Here is a 16604-nt window from a genome sequence, read left to right as displayed (position 1 = left end):
ACACCATTCTTGTTTAGTGTTTTACGTATTGTAGACTCGTCAACAGAGATGATAGCATCTTCCAGAGATTTCTGTAAGTCTTTAGCTGACACTTGTATTCTTCTTAACCTCATTGAGCATTCTGCGCTGTGGTCTTGCAGTCATCTTTGCAGGACGGCCACTCCTAGAGAGAGTAGCAACAGTGCTGAAATTTCTCAAATTATAGACCATTTGTCTTACCGTGGACTGACTTTTAGAGATACTTTTGTAACCCTTTCCAGCTTTATGCAAGGCAACAATTCTTAATCTTAGGTCTTCTGACATCTCTTTTGTTCGAGGCACGGTTCACATCAGGCAATGCTTCTTATGAATAACAAACTCAAATTTTGTGAGTGTTTTTATGGGTCAGGGCAGCTCTAACCAAAATCTCCAATCTCGTCTCATTGATTCGACTCCAGGTTCGTTGACTCCTGACTCCAATTAACTTTTGGAGAAGTCATTAGCCTAGGGGTTCACGTACTTTTTAAAACCTACACTGTGAATGTTTAACTTCTTTGGGATAGGGGGCAGCATTTTCACGGCCGGATAAAAAACATACCCGATTTAATCTGGTTACTACTCCTGCTCCTGCCCAGAAACTAGAATATGCATATAATTAGTAGATTTGGATAGAAAACACTATAACGTTTCTAAAACTGTTTGAATAGTGTCTGTGAGTATAACAGAACTCATATGGCAGGCCAAAACCTGAGAAGATTCCATACAGGAAGTGCCCTGTCTGACAATTTGTTGTCCTTCTGTTGCATCTCTATCTACATGTAACGTGACACTTTCTAAGGCTTCCATTGGCTCTCTAAAGCCACCAGAAAGTGGAATGGGGTGTCTGCTGTCTCTGGGCAAAGTATAGGAGCAGAGTTTGTAAGTGGTCAGCCTGGGGACAGTGAGACTGGAGACTGGAGATGCGCGTTCACGAGACTTCTCAATTTTTTTCTTTCACTCTTTGAATGAATACAACGTGGCACGGTTGGAATATTATCGCTATTTTACAAGAAAAATAGCATAAAAATTGATTTTAAACAGCGTTTGACATGCTTCTAAGTACGGTAATGGAATATTTAGAATTTTTTTGTCACAAATACCTCCGTTTTGTTCGTACGTTCAGGTCACTTGGATAGTGACCTGAACGCACGAACAAAACGGAGGTATTTGGATATAACTATGGATTATTTGGAACCAAAACTACATTTGTTGTTGATGTAGAAGTCCTGGGAGTGCATTCTGACGAAGAACAGCAAAGGTAATCCAATTTTTCTAATAGTAATTCTGAGTTTAGGTGACCCCGAAGTTGGCGGATGTCAAAATAGCTAGCCGTGATGGCCGAGCCATGTACTCAGAATATTGCAAAATGTGCTTTCGCCGAAAAGCTATTTTAAAAATCGGACATAGCGATTGCATAAAGGAGTTCTGTATGTATAATTCTTAAAATAATTGTTATGTATTTTGTCAACGTTTATTATGAGTAATTTAGTAAATTCACCGGAAGTTTTGGGTGGGTATGCTAGTTCTGAACATCACATGCTAATGTAAAAAGCTGGTTTTTGAAATAAATATGAACTTGATTGAACAAAACATGCATATATTGTATAACACAATGTCCTAGGAGTGTCATCTGATGAAGATCATCAAAGGTTAGTGCTGCATTTAGCTGTGGTTTGGGTTTATGTGACATATATGCTTGTGTGATTATTTGTGTCTATGTACTCTCCTAATGTAACAGTGTAGGTTCCATCCCTCTCTTCGCCCCAACCTGGGCTCGAACCAGGGACCCTTGCACACATCAACAACTGACACCCACGAAGCATCGTTACCCATCGCGCCACAAAAGCCGCGGCCCTTGCAACGCAAGGGGAACAACCACTTTAGGTCTCAGAGCGAGTGACGTCACTGATTGAAACGCTATTAGCGCGCACCACCGCTAACTAACTAGCCATTTCACATCGGTTACACTAACATAATCTAATGTTTTGCTTTCGCTGTAAAGCCTTTTGGAAATCGGACAACGTGGTTCGATTCAGGAGAAGTGTATCTATAAAATGGTGTAAAATAGTCCTATGTTTGAGAACTTTGAATTATGACATTTTGTGGTTTTAAATTTGGCGCTCTGATTTTTCACTGGCTGTTGAATAGTGTGGGACGATTTCGTCCCACCTCCCCTAGAGGTTAAATTATGTATTCAACATAAACAACAAAAATACAATAATTTGTATTAGTATAAGCACAATGTGTTTGTCTATATTGTTGTGACTTAGATGAAGATCTGTTAAAATTTTAATTCCATAGGGTTCACATACTTTTTCTTGCCACTGTATTATATATATATATAAAATCGCAAGACCAGTTCTTAATGTCCGACAAGGTTAATTGACCCACAGTCCCACACGGTGACATGTATTCTTGGCTATCATGCCATGGCTGTGTCAGAGTCGATTGTAAGTTAAACTTGTGTATTCCTTTATGGGTAGTGTGATGCCCAAGATACATTTTACTTGCTGGCATTAGCGGCCGTTCGAATCTGTTTCTTTTTCCTTCTTTGTATTTTTGTCGGAATTAAACAGGATATAATGATGACTACATGAAATATGTCCTGCAGTCATCATTATATCCTGTTTAATTCCGACAAAAATACAAAGAAGGAAAAAGAAACAGATTCGAACGGCCGCTAATGCCAGCAAGTAAAATGTATCTTGGGCATCACACTACCCATAAAGGAATACACAAGTTTAACTTACAATCGACTCTGACACAGCCATGGCACGATAGCCAAGAATACATGTCACCGTGTGGGACTGTGGGTCAATTAACCTTGTCGGAGTGGGCGCCCTGATTCTAGTTTGTTAGCTAGGCAGGCTACTGCCTGGGAAGGTCTCCCACTCAGAAGTATGAGATGGGGAGAGAGGCGGGGGTAGGTTGACCTCAGGTCTCCCCACTGGAAGCCCGAGGTAGGGGGAGCGGGGGAATCTATCAAACAGCACACCTCTAACTTTGTACAGTAATAATGTAATTAGTCAAATCAGTCACACTACGAAATGCTACCAATTAAACCACAAGGTGAACTGGTTAAGTCTTGACTCTTGGTTGACAGTGTTGGGGGATGGGTAATGTATTGATGCTCGAGTGCGAAATCAACACACATTTGTTTCCATTTGTCTTTGTTCCTTCTTTTTGATATTTATGAGTCTTATTTTTGTATATATTTTTAGATTTATATCGTTTTAAAAGGTATGATTATTTATTTGTGTTGTTCCAAATGTCTGAATAAAAATTTGTTAGTGCCGAATGGTGATTTGTTTTGGTGGGGGGTTCGCCCTGGGAGCCATACAAGAAATATATAATATACCTCTCACTTAGAGAAGTGCTTCCATAAGCCAGTTATTGTGTTAATTCTACCGTTAACTTTAATCAGGTTATCTGCAGCCATAAATACAAATGGCCATCAATGGAAAGTTTAGCTACATAGGTGTATATGCTGGGAAAGGGAGTGTGTATATGTGTACAGGTATGCCTTATAAACAGGTCAATATGGAGAGCGTGTGCTGCTTTGTGACAGGTACCTTGTGAAAGATGCGTGCTGGGGCCATTTCGGCTCCATTGAGTGTTTTTAGAAGGAACATGGGCCAGGAGGATGCGTTCAGACGGAAGCCTGTGGGAGAAATACAGACTCTGTCAAAAAACTATCATCCATACACAGTAGACGAGACCCTTCACACTATTATGCAAAGGTGTACTTACTTTAAGTTTTTTTTTTTTTACCTTTTTAACTAGGCATGTCAGTTAAGAACAAATTCTTATTTACAATGACGGCCTACAACGGCCAAACCCGGACGACGCTGGGCCAATTGTGCGCCGCCCTATGGGACTCTCAATCACGGCCGTTTGTGATACAGCCTGGAAAATAAATACAGCCTAGAAACCAAATGGATGCAAATGGACCAAAACAGGGAGGGACTTACATTAATTTGTCCAATAAGAAACTCTCGTTTATTTACAAAAATATTTTCCATTGCAAAACATTTTGCTACAGTGTGCACTAATAAATAGACCCCAGTATATATCAGTCTGGTGTAAACCTAACTGAGGAAGATAAGTAGCACTGTGCGATAGCACACAATTTAAAGATCCAAGATTTAAAAAAATAGGGTGCATCATATCCATAATGGGTATGTAGTATCGAGTGTCTGACTGTGTGTGTGTGTGTGTGTGTGTGTGTGTGTATATGTGAGACTGTGTGAAAATGTGTTTTTCTCTCCTCCTCACCCAATGGCGGCTGCAGCATGCCCGTGTTCTTCTCGCAGTTGCCGATAGGCTGGATTTCAGACGAGTCCACCAGGCGCCAGAAGTCGTTCTTATTGTCGGAGCCATCAAGGCGCAGACGCAGACGCGATCCCGTTAGGCCCACCACTGTAGCAATGCAGGTTGACGTTGTATTCCGAGGGTCCTGCGCCTCCAGCTTCATGCCCGCCTTGAACTCATTCACTGGAGGAGTTGCACCCTGGAGAGGTAGGGGAATGTCAGAGGCATGCAATGATGCTGGACAGATTCAACATGCTGAGATAGGAAGACAGCATCAAGCAAGACTAAGTATCGAAGGTGAGTTGAACTCACGCTGTGGTGATGAGGTAGCCCTGCACGCAACTTGAAATCAGTGTCACCCCTCGACCCAAGAGGGAATTTCTTCTTAGCCTAATGGTTCCCTAAAAAAAATCCCGCCACTTAGCAAATTTCAGGTCTTGTGAGTGGAAATGTGAATGTTGTGAGCATTCTGTGCAACTTGCACACGTTTACTGTGAACACTGGCTGTACCCGCTTTAATTACAGTTTTAGTCAGTGGCCAAGCAGGCTATTAGGGCATAATATAGACCTATCAAAAAGGCCTACAAACAAAACCAATGGAGCAACATGGAAATAGCTATTGATTTATTTCTTTATATATATATATATATATATATATATATCCTACAGTCATGAAACATTGTGCAGGACTTGACATTAACCTTTTAGCAACTTGTCCTTCAGACCAGGAGGACAGATTTTGTACCCGTCCAAAAGCTCAAGTCACCAAATAATAAATGGTTTGTAGCCTAAACACCAAATAGGTGACTGAACATTGTGTTGCATGATGGAAGAAACCACTTTACAAAATAACATTAATTAATTATTATTACCATACAGAGAACCAGACAAAAACGCAGGCCACCCATTAGCTTCTTTGCATATTCAAGCCTGTCTCAAAATACAACACTGACCCACTTTTCAAAGAAGACTAGAAATATACCGTTTTTTTGCTCTTGTAGGAAACAATCACTCCCCCATTGCTGATAAATTAGTTATTTGTGGGTCAAGCAGCTTAGAGGGAACATTGGTTAAGACGTTGGTCTTCCTGAGCTACATATAGATGCTGCTCATTGTCACTGGTGAGACTTTGGCTGCCAGGGTTAACTTATATCTCATATTGCTTGTTGGTCATAATTCTTACAAACTCTGTAAATGCCCTGGTTTGGAATGGCTTAAAATAATTTCAGGGGCAGAAGTTTCACATAGGGTAGTAGCATGCCCTGACATGAGATTTTGGTGAGGAGGATATACTGTAGTCTGATTAGGGGGGGGGGCTTACCTGTCTGAAGCAGTGGGCAGGTGCAGCACTAGCACCTGTTTCCTTCAGGTATTTGTCCCAACTGAAGTGCCCTGTGGGACAGAAAAAGCACAATGGCTGCTTTATGTTGTCTACCGTTCTGTTTTTGTGTGAATGGGTGGGGTTTTGGGGTTCAGTGTTATGGTATGGGCTAGTGTTAAGGTGTCCCCATCCTTCCCAGCCGAAACCGTTTCGGAAGAGTTCGTGCATATATTATGACAACATTTTGGGATGTGTTTGTTCGTTTTGAACTTCAGTAAGGTTTTTTTGTTCTCGGTTTGTTCGGGGGCACATTTTTTTCTTGAGGCAAGCCGAAGTCGGTAGCCAAAGTCTACGCCCCTTCGTTGGTGAACAGTAGGGATTCTTCAGTAGTCTTTGCTGTCATTCAACGAGAGACGACTCATTTTCATGCACACTTTTTCATTGAGAAATACTGAACCAAATATCTTAGTTAGATGTAAAATTGCGTGACTAAGATCGCCTCTGCAAAAACTTTGAAATTAATTACAGATTTCTTGAGTTAACTTTTTTTGAGGAAGTGTATACTGGCTACGGTGTCTCAAAATGGACAAACAGTACAAACAGCCGCTTTCTTCTCATTTTTCAAGCAAAGGTATTTTAAGGTAAAATGCTTAGCACACTTGCTCGGTTCACCTAGCTGACTTCGGCTAGCCGCCAGCCCGAACTGAAGCATGCTGATGCCTTTAGAACAGTGTTATAACCAGGAGTTGGAACTGATTCAGGGAACAGAACCAAAAACAATGACATTCAAGGAACAGAAACGGGTTAGAAAGTGATCCGTACTGTTCCGGAACAGAACCAATATTTCAAAACAATCTAAGCAAAGCCCTCACTCAGTCACTCAAAAACATATTCCAGTATCTGCTTGCAAGCTGAAAATCTTTGCCCGTGTGTGTGTGAGTAGCCTACCTGCCCCTCCGAAGCATAGGCTACTGTACTGACATTAGAGAGAGATTTTTAATTAGCAAGAGAAGAACAGATTAACTTTTTCCAATGCTAGATAAGGATACTATAGGCCTAGTTATCACGTTTCGCGTTAGATTTATTAACTACAAAAAGGTAAGACATGTTTTTAATTCTGGTGCCGCTTTGCGCACACAAGCTTGTTAACCATCTAGCTCAAGCTTTTTAGCTATATAGGTCAAAGGACATTCAAAGTTCCTCTATAGAAGCCGCTCCTCCTAGGTATAATTCTGGGGACCCAGATAATGCATGTCATAAGATGCCCAGCGCTTCAAGCCTCCTCCTCAACCCTCTCTTGCTCTCTCCCCACCCCGCAAAATTTCAGTCGCATTAATTTAATGAGCTAAATGTAAAAAAAATAAAAAGATTTAACAGGTTAAAAAAGGAACAGAAAATAACAATACAAAGCAGTATTTTTGGGGGATTCGAACCAGTTCAGAACTTTATTTTGCTGGTCGGAACAGTGGAATGGAAACGAAAAAAATGGTGGTGCTGTTCAGAACGAAACAATTGGAAAATAATTTTGGTTCCAACCCCTGGTTATAACTGAATATGAATGTGTTTGATTCAGAATGTTGTTTTCATTCAGCAGTGATTCATCTGAGAAAGTTGGTGTGTGTGGTAATGTACCTCCTTGGTACTGCGATGGGACCCGGGAGGGACGACCACTTCGGGCATGCTTGATCCGCCTGCCATCTTTCCACTCAATAGCTAGAGGAGAGAGCAGGGCACAACATTTCAGAGACACAGTTAACCTCAAAGGCTAGCCGACACCATTCAATGAAACTATCTATTCATAACTAGAATAAACAGTCAATGAGATGTGTGAGGCCAAAGTATCACATCAGCATCTGAGACGTCTATACACACAGGCTTAATAGAGGACCCTTCTTGAGCAGCATCCTTAGAAGATGTAGATTATGCTTTTCAAATGGACAATTGCATTCCATTTCTTAACATGACATTACCTTTTTGTGGCACTGGCTTCTTCATGCTCCAGTAATACTGACTAAGTTCAAGACACAATAGTCCACTCTAAAGGGAAACGAGAGGGAAAAAAACATTGAAGTAAACACAAACCATTTGATACCTCTCTCTTCATGTTAGGTCAGAATTTAGGTCCGATTTGGACCTTTCTTGTACATTATTGTGTTCAAGAAGCCAGTCTGGTGTAGCCTATACTAGTGCTAGCCTGGTTAGCCTTTTAAGGGTGATTCCAGTATTATGGACATTACATTTGCACGCAAAAATCTAAATTTAATTTCTAACAGAATGGACAAACAAAATAGAAATGAAAGTTTTGATGTGTATGTCTATAGTACTTCCCTTAGGGGAAGTGTATAACCCCGAAATAACTGACTTCTAAATATTGGCATGTTGGAGAAATGAAGCAAAAATGACGGTTATGGATGTTAGAGTCTATGGTGTCCAATAAAAGGTTAATCTTTTGACCAATGGGTATGTTACTTGTGTAGATACTCCCCTAAGAAAGCCAATGGTCCAAACCACGTCTCTATCATAATCCATTAAAAGGTTATTGGAGTTTTTACTCCTGTAGGATGACCAAGATTAGGGTAACTAAATCAACAAAAGTCCAGAGAAGAAATGTGCTAAAAAAATCTCGAAAATAGCATCGCGTCAGCTAGGGTGGATGCTGTGTGAGAACTAAGGCAAACTGACAGGCTCACTGTTGAACTTATCTTTCTTCTCAAACCCGGAGGACATAAAACAATATGTAAGATAGATATAGATTTTGAGAAATGACATGTATACTGAACAAAAATATAAATGCAACATGTAACGTGTTGAAATAAAAGATGAGCTGAAATAAAAGATCCCAGAAATTACCCATACGCACAAAAAGCTTTTCTCTCAAATTCTGTCCACAAGTTTTACTTCCCTGTTAGTGAGCAATTCTACTTTGCTAAAGTAATCCATCCACCTGACAGGGGTGGCATATCAAGAAGCTGATTAAACAGTATGATCATTACACAGGTGCACCTTGTGCTGGGGGCAATAGAAGGCCATTCCAAAATGTGCAGTTTTGTCACACAACACAATGCCACAGATGTCTCAAGTTGAGGGAGTGTGCAATTGGAATGCTGACTGCAGGAATGTCCACCAGAGCTGTTGCCAGATAATGTAATGTTAATTTCTCTACCATAAGCTGCCTCCAAACTTGTTTTAGAGAATTTGGCAGTACGTCCAACTGGCCTCACAAATCACAGACCACGTGTAACCACGCTAGCCCACGACTTCTTCACCTGTGGAATCGTCTGAAACTAGCCACCTGGACAGCTGGTGAAACTGTGGGTTTGCACAACCAAAGAATTTCTGCACAAACTGTCAGAAACCGTCTCAGGGAAGCTCGTCTGCATGCTTGTTGTCCTCACCAGGGTCTTGACCTGACTGCAGTTCGGCGTCGTAACCGACTTCAGAAGGCAAATGCTCACCTCCGATGGCCACTGGCACAACAGAGAAGTGTGCTCTTTATGGATGAATCCCAGATTCAACTGTACCGGGCAGATGGCAGACAAGCGTGTATGGCGTTGTGTGGGCGAGCGGTTTGCAGATGTCAATGTTGTGAACAGAGTGCCACAAGGTGGTGGTGTTGTAATGGTATGGGAAGGCATAAGCTACAAAAATATAAAACGCAACATGCAACCATTTCAAAGATTTTACTGAGTTACAGTTCCTAAGCAAATCAGTCAATTTAAATAAATTCATTGGGCCCCAATTATGAATTTCACATAACGGGGAATACAGATATGCATCCGTTGGTCACAGATACTTTAAAAAAAAAGAAGTAGTGGCGTGGGTCAGAACCTGTCAGTATCTTGTGTGCAGCGCGACACATCGCCTTCACATAGAGTTGATAAAGCTGTTGATTGTGGCCTGTGCAATGTTGTCACACTCCTCTTCAATGGCTGTGCAAAGTTTCTGGATATTGGCAGGGAACTGGAACACACTGTCATACACGTTGCAGAGCATCCCAAACATGCTCAATGGATGACATGTCCTGTGAGTATGCAGGCCATGGAAGAACTGGGACATTTTCAGCTTCCAGGGATTGTGTACAAATCCTTGCGACCTGGGGCCAGGCATTATGCTGAAACATGAGAGGATGGTGACGGATGAATGGCACAACGATGGCCCTCAATCTCATCAGTGTCTCTGTGTATTAAAATTGCCATTGATAAAATGCAATTGTGTTTGTTGTCCGTAGCTTATGTCTGCCCATACCATAACCCCACCACTACCATGGGGCACTCTGTTCACAACGTTGACATCAGCAAACCGCTCACCCACACGACACAATACATGTGGCCTGTGGTTGAGGCCAGTTGGACGTACTGCAAGCTTCTTGATATGCCACACCTGTCAGGTGGATGGATGGATTATCTTGGCAAAGGAGAAATTCTGACTAACAGGGATATAAACAATATATAACATTTTAGAGAAATAAGCTTTTTGTGCATATGGAACATTTCTGGGATCTTTTATTTCAGCTCATGCATGTAATAAACGTAATTTTTTTTGCAGTGGCGGCCACGATTTAGCAGCAGTTTTGACTCGCTGCTGAATGCATATAAGGGAAACACTGACAGTATAAAACTCTGGATACCTTCCAACCTTAGGCCATGCCCCCCCCCGAGCCCTTTTGAAAAGCCATGAAATACAATTGACTGAAATATCTTTGTCACTTGGCCTCCTGTAATGGTCAAAATTCATACAATTTCTTACTTATACGTTTCAAAAAGCATGAACTCCAACATATAGACCGTGTTTCATTTGGAAATGACTAACTTCATTTGTGGATGCTCAGGTTGACTTCCCCACAGATTCGCGCTTAACGCTCTCCCCTTCTGTCGGCCAGGCAGGGGGTTGGCGTTGGAGGCAGATGACAGGGTACAACAAAGAGGTGGCCCCAGCTGTCAGCAGACCTCAGTCACCCACCCAAACACACTCAGGGATCACTGTTGACACAGCAGCTCTGGGAGAATTAGAAAACTCACCCCTGTTGGGGTATTGACAAAACAAGAGGACCCAGACTGGAAAAACAGAATGGGTAACATTATAGCCAATATAGGGTATTCATTTCAAGTGGTCACCATCTGTTTTGGATCTTAAAAATAATCTAAAGTCAGTGTTTTTTATGACACAGTACACCTTGAATGATTTTTATTTTATTTAACCTTTATTTAACTAGGCAAGTCAGTTAACCTGTTAGGGCTAGGGGGCAGTATTTACACGGCCGGATAAAAAACGTACCCGATTTAATCTGGTTATTACTACTGCCCAGAAACTAGAATATGCATAGAATATGCATAAAACTGTTTGAATGGTGTCTGTGAGTATAACAGAACTCATATGGCAGGCAAAAACCTGAGAAGATTCTGTACAGGAAGTGCCCTCTCTGACCATTCCTTGGGCTTCTTGACTCTTTTTATTGAAAACTTAGGATCTTTGCTGTAACGTGACACTTCCTACGGCTCCCATAGGCTCTCAGAACCCGGGGAAAAAGCTGAATGATGTCGAGGCAGCCCCTGGCTGAAAAACATTAGCGCCTTTGGTAAGTGGTCTATCAGAGGACAATGAGACTGAGGCGTGTGCACGAGGAGACCCCATGTTTTTATTTTCTCTCTCTTTGTACTAAAACACAGATTCCCGGTCGGAATATTATCGCTTTTTTACGAGAAAAATTGCATAAAAATTGATTTTAAACAGCGGTTGACATGCTTCGAAGTACGGCAATGGAATATTTAGACATCTTTTGTCACGAAATGCGCCATGCTCGTGACCCTTATTTACACTTCGGATAGTGTCTTGGGTGTCTAAATAGCTAGCCCTGTGATGCCGGGCTATCTACTTAGAATATTGCAAAATGTGCTTTCACCGAAAAGGTATTTTAAAAATCGGACATAGCGAGTGCATAGAGGAGTTCTGTATCTATAATTCTTAAAATAATTGTTATGCTTTTTGTGAACGTTTATCGTGAGTAATTTAGTAAATTCACCGGAAGTTTCACCGTATGCTAGTTCTGAATGTCACATGCTAATGTAAAAAGCTGTTTTTTGATATAAATATGAACTTGATTGAACAAAACATGCATGTATTGTATAACATAATGTCCTAGGAGTGTCATCTGATGAAGATCATCAAAGGTTAGTGCTGCATTTAGCTGTGATTTGGGTTTATGTGACATTATATGCTAGCTTGAAAAATGGGTGTCTGATTATTTCTGGCTGGGTACTCTGACATAATCTAATGTTTTGCTTTCGTTGTAAAGCCTTTTTGAAATCGGACAGTGTGGTTAGATTAACAAGAGTATTGTCTTTAAAATGGTGTAAAATAGTCATATGTTTGAGAAATTGAAGTAATAGCATTTCTAAGGTATTTGAATAACGCGCCACAGGATTCCACTGGCTGTTACGTATTTCGTCCCACCTTCCCTAGAGAGGTTAAGAACAAAATCTTATTTACAACGGTGACCAGGCAGGGGATGTCTGGCTGGCTATCCTTGACTTGAGAGGCTTTGGCCCCTAACCCTGAGCCTAGGTTAACTACCAGTTGGCTACGACACACAGGTCATTAGGTCAGACAAACAAACAAGTGGCTGAAATTATATTGGTCCTCAAAGTAGATTAGATTTCTTTAGCATCAAAACACAGCAGTCATAGCTACTCACAAATCCTCTGTTTATAAAATGCATGCAGCCAGGACATTGAAATTAATAGCAGATAAAGGCAAATTGACTAATTAATGCATATTTACCAAGTAGCCACACTAAACACACCAACCATTTCAAGATATATCAACAACAAAGTAACCTTGCAGCCTTTCTGTTTTTTCTCCTTAACTGGTTTAGAATAACAGATTGCTGACTATTCATACACACCAGCAGCACTGCATCAGTAAGTGTATCAAGCTAGCAAAGTAGCTAGCTACATCATTTCAGCAGGCAATCAAATAGACTTCTAAATTAAGCATAAACTCGGTTACTGTAAGTGTGCATGCTAGCTACCATTAGCTAAGTTTACATTGGACTGACAAGTGGTCATAAATAACGATTTAAAAGATGCAATACTAGGCTATAACGGTTTCAAATATGTAATACTAGGCTATAGAAATGGAGAATGAGACAAAAAAACAATAATCATAATATGCAATAAAAAACCTTAAAAGATCATAACAGTCTTCAAACGTGTATTCAGTTGGTTCTCTCAATAGAAGTGCGCCTTTTTCATTGCGTCAAGGGGATGTCGACCAGCTCCTTCCTTTTTCCTTCCCAGAAATAAAATAGCGTCAGACCAGCTCGCTTCTACTACCACTATTATTGATAATGACCCACGTCAATGCTGTATTATCTATAAGGAAAATTGGCTACCATCATTTGTCCGTTTAATATGACTAAAATACCGCTTTTTAAATTAGCCTAGTTAGGATAAGATAAATGGTTCCATTCAAAACACAAAGCCAACACATGGGACTCCCCACAGTGGCAAAAGCCAAGCAAATCATCACGGTAGCAAGAAATTCAGCCAGCAAATATATGTATTTAAGAGTGAGGATAAGAAGAGGTACCTACCTCCAAGCTAATAACATGGGCATGCTCGAACAACAGATAGCTAGCTCCGTCAACACAGCATGCTAACGGGAAGACTTTATGTTAGCTATCTATCGTTGGCCTGCATCAATAAATACCAGCTAAAAAATGTGTTTGTTAAAAAGAGGATAGCGTGTAAACAATATATTAGAGTCTGTTTACCTTGCTTTGAAATATTTGTGGATTGAGCTAGTGGCTGTCCGCCATGTTTTTTCTTCTTTCAATTTGTATCGGCGGTTGGCATCCAACGTTATGGTGCATTACCGCCACCTACTGTACTGGAGTGTGGGCCAGAGACAGGGAGAAACTAAATCCTACCTGCCAGCCCCGTTGCTCTTAAAATAGATAACACACTTTCCCGTTGGATGCTTCCCTATCACATTTAAGGACTTATTCAACTGGCTGTGTCCCACCCTTAATCTTGTAAAAATAGCCTCCTCTCTTCTGTCCCCTCCCGACTTTCCTCTGTACTTGAAATAAATGCCTGCCCTTAGTATCTTTATTCCACTGCTCCTGCCATCTCTGCACCATCACTGTCCATATCATACTTTTTTCCTCTGCCTTGCTCATTGAAACTACAACATTAACATTCCCACTTCTAAGTGCTTGTTTAGCCAGTACATCAACTACCTCGTTCCCCTCCACCCCCACATGGGCTGGGACCCAAGTACATTGTATCTGTCTAATCCTGCCATGGGTTTGTAGCACCTCATAAAACAGATATTGTCTACTACGTGACCTAAAGGACTGGAGACTTATTAACACTGCACATGAATCAGAGCAAATAACTACTCTGTCTGGCTTGACTTCTTCCACCCACTGCAAGGCCAACGGTATGGCCATCAGCTCCAGAGGATCTGTAATACGTTTTCTGACTTCCACCCAACATTCCTGCACTACAAATGCTGAACCAGTACGTCCTGTCCTTGGATCTTTTGAACCGTCTGTGTAAATGGCCACAAAATCCTAATACACAGTATCCAGACGTCTCTTAAACAAATCAGATGGATCAACACCCTCCCTATCTTTCTGTAGTCTCTCCAACACTTCTAGATCAACTACTGGAGGCAGGAGTAGCCACAGTGGATTTACAAAAATAGCTACCGTTGGACTGAATTCCCTTCCATACAGTACCATCTCCTTGGCATGGATATTACCCACCCACCCAAAGCTCGTGTTCTGTCTTCGCTCATGTTCCCAGCATGCCTGTAAAATCCTTTTTGCAGGATGAGACACCCCATGTCCCTGTAGGTTGACCTAATAATTCATTGCCAGCTGCTGTCTCCTAATCTCCAATGGTATATCCCCCATCTCCACCTGTACTGCAGCCACTGGGGACGTCCGAAACGGCCCACTTCATGTCCTTTCCCCTGTATGACATCTAGCCTTTTCAATGATGTCCAGGCTACCGAACCATATGCTCTACTGCCATAGTCTATTACAGATCTGATCAATGCAACATACATGGTCCTCAATGAGGAACGCCCAGCTCCCCACTCCTTCCCCGTCAGAGAGCGCATCACATTTAGCACCTTCTTACACTTTCCCGCCACTCTCTCAATGTGTTCTGCCCCTGTCAGTCTAGTGTCAAAGTATACCGCTAGGAACCTGAAGGTCCCCACCCTCTCCAAGTTTCTCCCATATAACCTCAAGCATACCTCATCTCCCACCTTCCTCCTGGTAAAGAACACTGTCTTCAGTTTTCTATACAGAGAACCTGAATCCCCACATTAATGCCCACCACTCTACCTCATCAATTGCTTCCTGTACCTTCCTGACTATGTATAGCACATTTCTTCCCCTCTTCCATAAGGCCCCATCGTCTGCAAATAATGACTTACCAATATCTGGCTGTACCTCAGAGTAAACATCATTGATCATGATTGCGAACAACCGAGGACTAATCATGCTCCCCTGTAGTGTATCGTTATCCACCAAGTAGCTGCCTGATAGTGACTTTCCCACCCTCACCTGGATAGACCTTCCAAACAGGAAATCCTTTATCCAGTTGTACGTTCTTCCTCCAACCCCCTAATATCAAGCTTGATTAACAATCCCTCCTTCCACATCATATCATACGCCTTCTCCACATAAAAAAGACAGCTACAACAGTCTCCTTGTTCACCTGAGCCTTCCTGACCTCTGCTTCCGAGTGGCGCAGCGGTCTAAGGCACTGCATTTCAGTGCAAGAGGTGTTGCTACAGTCCCTGGTTCGAATCCAGGCTGAATCATATCCGGCCGTGATTGGGAGTCCCATAGGGTGGTGCACAATTGGCCCAGCATTGTCCAGGTTTGGCCGGGGTAGGCCGTCATTGTAAATAAGAATTTGTTCTTAAATGACTTGCCTAGTTAAATAAAGTTTCAATAAATTAAAAAATAATTATAATTCTAAGCAGAGCACTGGGTCCATAGTTTCCCTTCCCTTCCTGAACCCACTCTGATGTGGCGATACTAGCCCCCTGCTCTCCAGGAAGCAAGAGCCTCTCTGTAATTATACATTCCATAATATTGTTGGCATCGTTGGGTCCTTCCCTGGCTTCCGGGTTAGTACCACTACTGCCTCCTTCCAACTGCCTGGTAGTTTCCCCTCCTCCCACACTGTGTTGTACAACATCAAAGCCTTATCCAGTGCCTCATCACTAAGATGGGACAACATAACATAGCACACCTCATCTTTCCCAGGTGAAGGTAACCCAGCCTTACCTATTGCCCTTTTCATCTCTGCCGTGGTAAATGGTGCATTCAGCGCATCATTTACATGCGCCCTCCTATCCAGCACTCCAGGATGCTGCTCTCTCATTCTCTTTCACTCCGTCTGCCGCTCCTCTGACAAATTTGCCGAGCTATGCAGGGAAGGTTGTTGCGTGCATATTCCACCCAGTGACAAAGTCCACGGAGATGTGATGAGGGATGAGCAGCTGGAGGTTGGAGGAGGCCAGCCGGAGCTTGTTGAGGGGTCCTGTTCCTTGCACAGACAGCATCAGTCACGAAACTTCCGGTTCTCTGGATGTTTTCCATAAACAAGGTCAAAATCATGTTTGATACACTCTGTAAGTAACCTTTTTGCAGTATGTTTAAACTAGATGATAGGAACACTGTGGATACTTTTTAGCAAGTTGCAATCATGAAATACAGAACAAACCGTTTTCCATAAACAAGGACAAAATCATGTTTGATACGCTCTGTAAGTAAACCTTTTGCAGTATGTTTAAAATAGATGATAGGAAGACTGTGGATACTTTTCAGCAAGTTCCAACCATGAAATACAGAAATAAACAGTTTTTCATGAACAAGGTCTAATACATGATTTATGCACTCTGTAAGTAAACTTTTTGCAGTATGTTT

The 16604-nt window shown here is 41.8% G+C and overlaps 1 protein-coding gene across 8 annotated transcripts in view; it reads right to left on the bottom strand.

The window, feature by feature from the left end:
* The window catches only part of LOC106604903 (polycomb protein SCMH1), a 52798-nt gene extending 39279 nt beyond the window's left edge, over window positions 1–13519 (bottom strand). For 3 of the 8 annotated variants that reach the window (XM_045718273.1, XM_045718278.1, XM_045718280.1), the window contains exons 1-7: window positions 13422–13519; window positions 10460–10629; window positions 7621–7687; window positions 7283–7363; window positions 5651–5721; window positions 4294–4528; window positions 3591–3679 (exon numbers count right to left, since the gene is read on the bottom strand). In XM_045718273.1, coding sequence (XP_045574229.1) covers window positions 3591–3679; window positions 4294–4528; window positions 5651–5721; window positions 7283–7363; window positions 7621–7645 — 501 coding nt within the window. In that variant the 5' untranslated portion in view covers window positions 7646–7687; window positions 10460–10629; window positions 13422–13519. Of the gene's footprint in view, window positions 1–3590; window positions 3680–4293; window positions 4529–4641; window positions 4731–5650; window positions 5722–7282; window positions 7364–7620; window positions 7688–10459; window positions 10705–12830; window positions 12938–13241; window positions 13304–13421 lie in introns of those variants that run through there. The other 5 variants (XM_045718275.1, XM_045718274.1, XM_045718276.1 and 2 more) reach the window with 5 other exon arrangements.
* Between the last annotated feature and the right edge of the window lie 3085 nt (window positions 13520–16604).

This window comes from Salmo salar, chromosome ssa05 (genome assembly GCF_905237065.1).
Source record: "Salmo salar chromosome ssa05, Ssal_v3.1, whole genome shotgun sequence".
Classification (NCBI taxonomy): Eukaryota; Metazoa; Chordata; class Actinopteri; order Salmoniformes; family Salmonidae; genus Salmo; species Salmo salar.
This window is presented reverse-complemented; position numbering and strand designations above follow the sequence as displayed.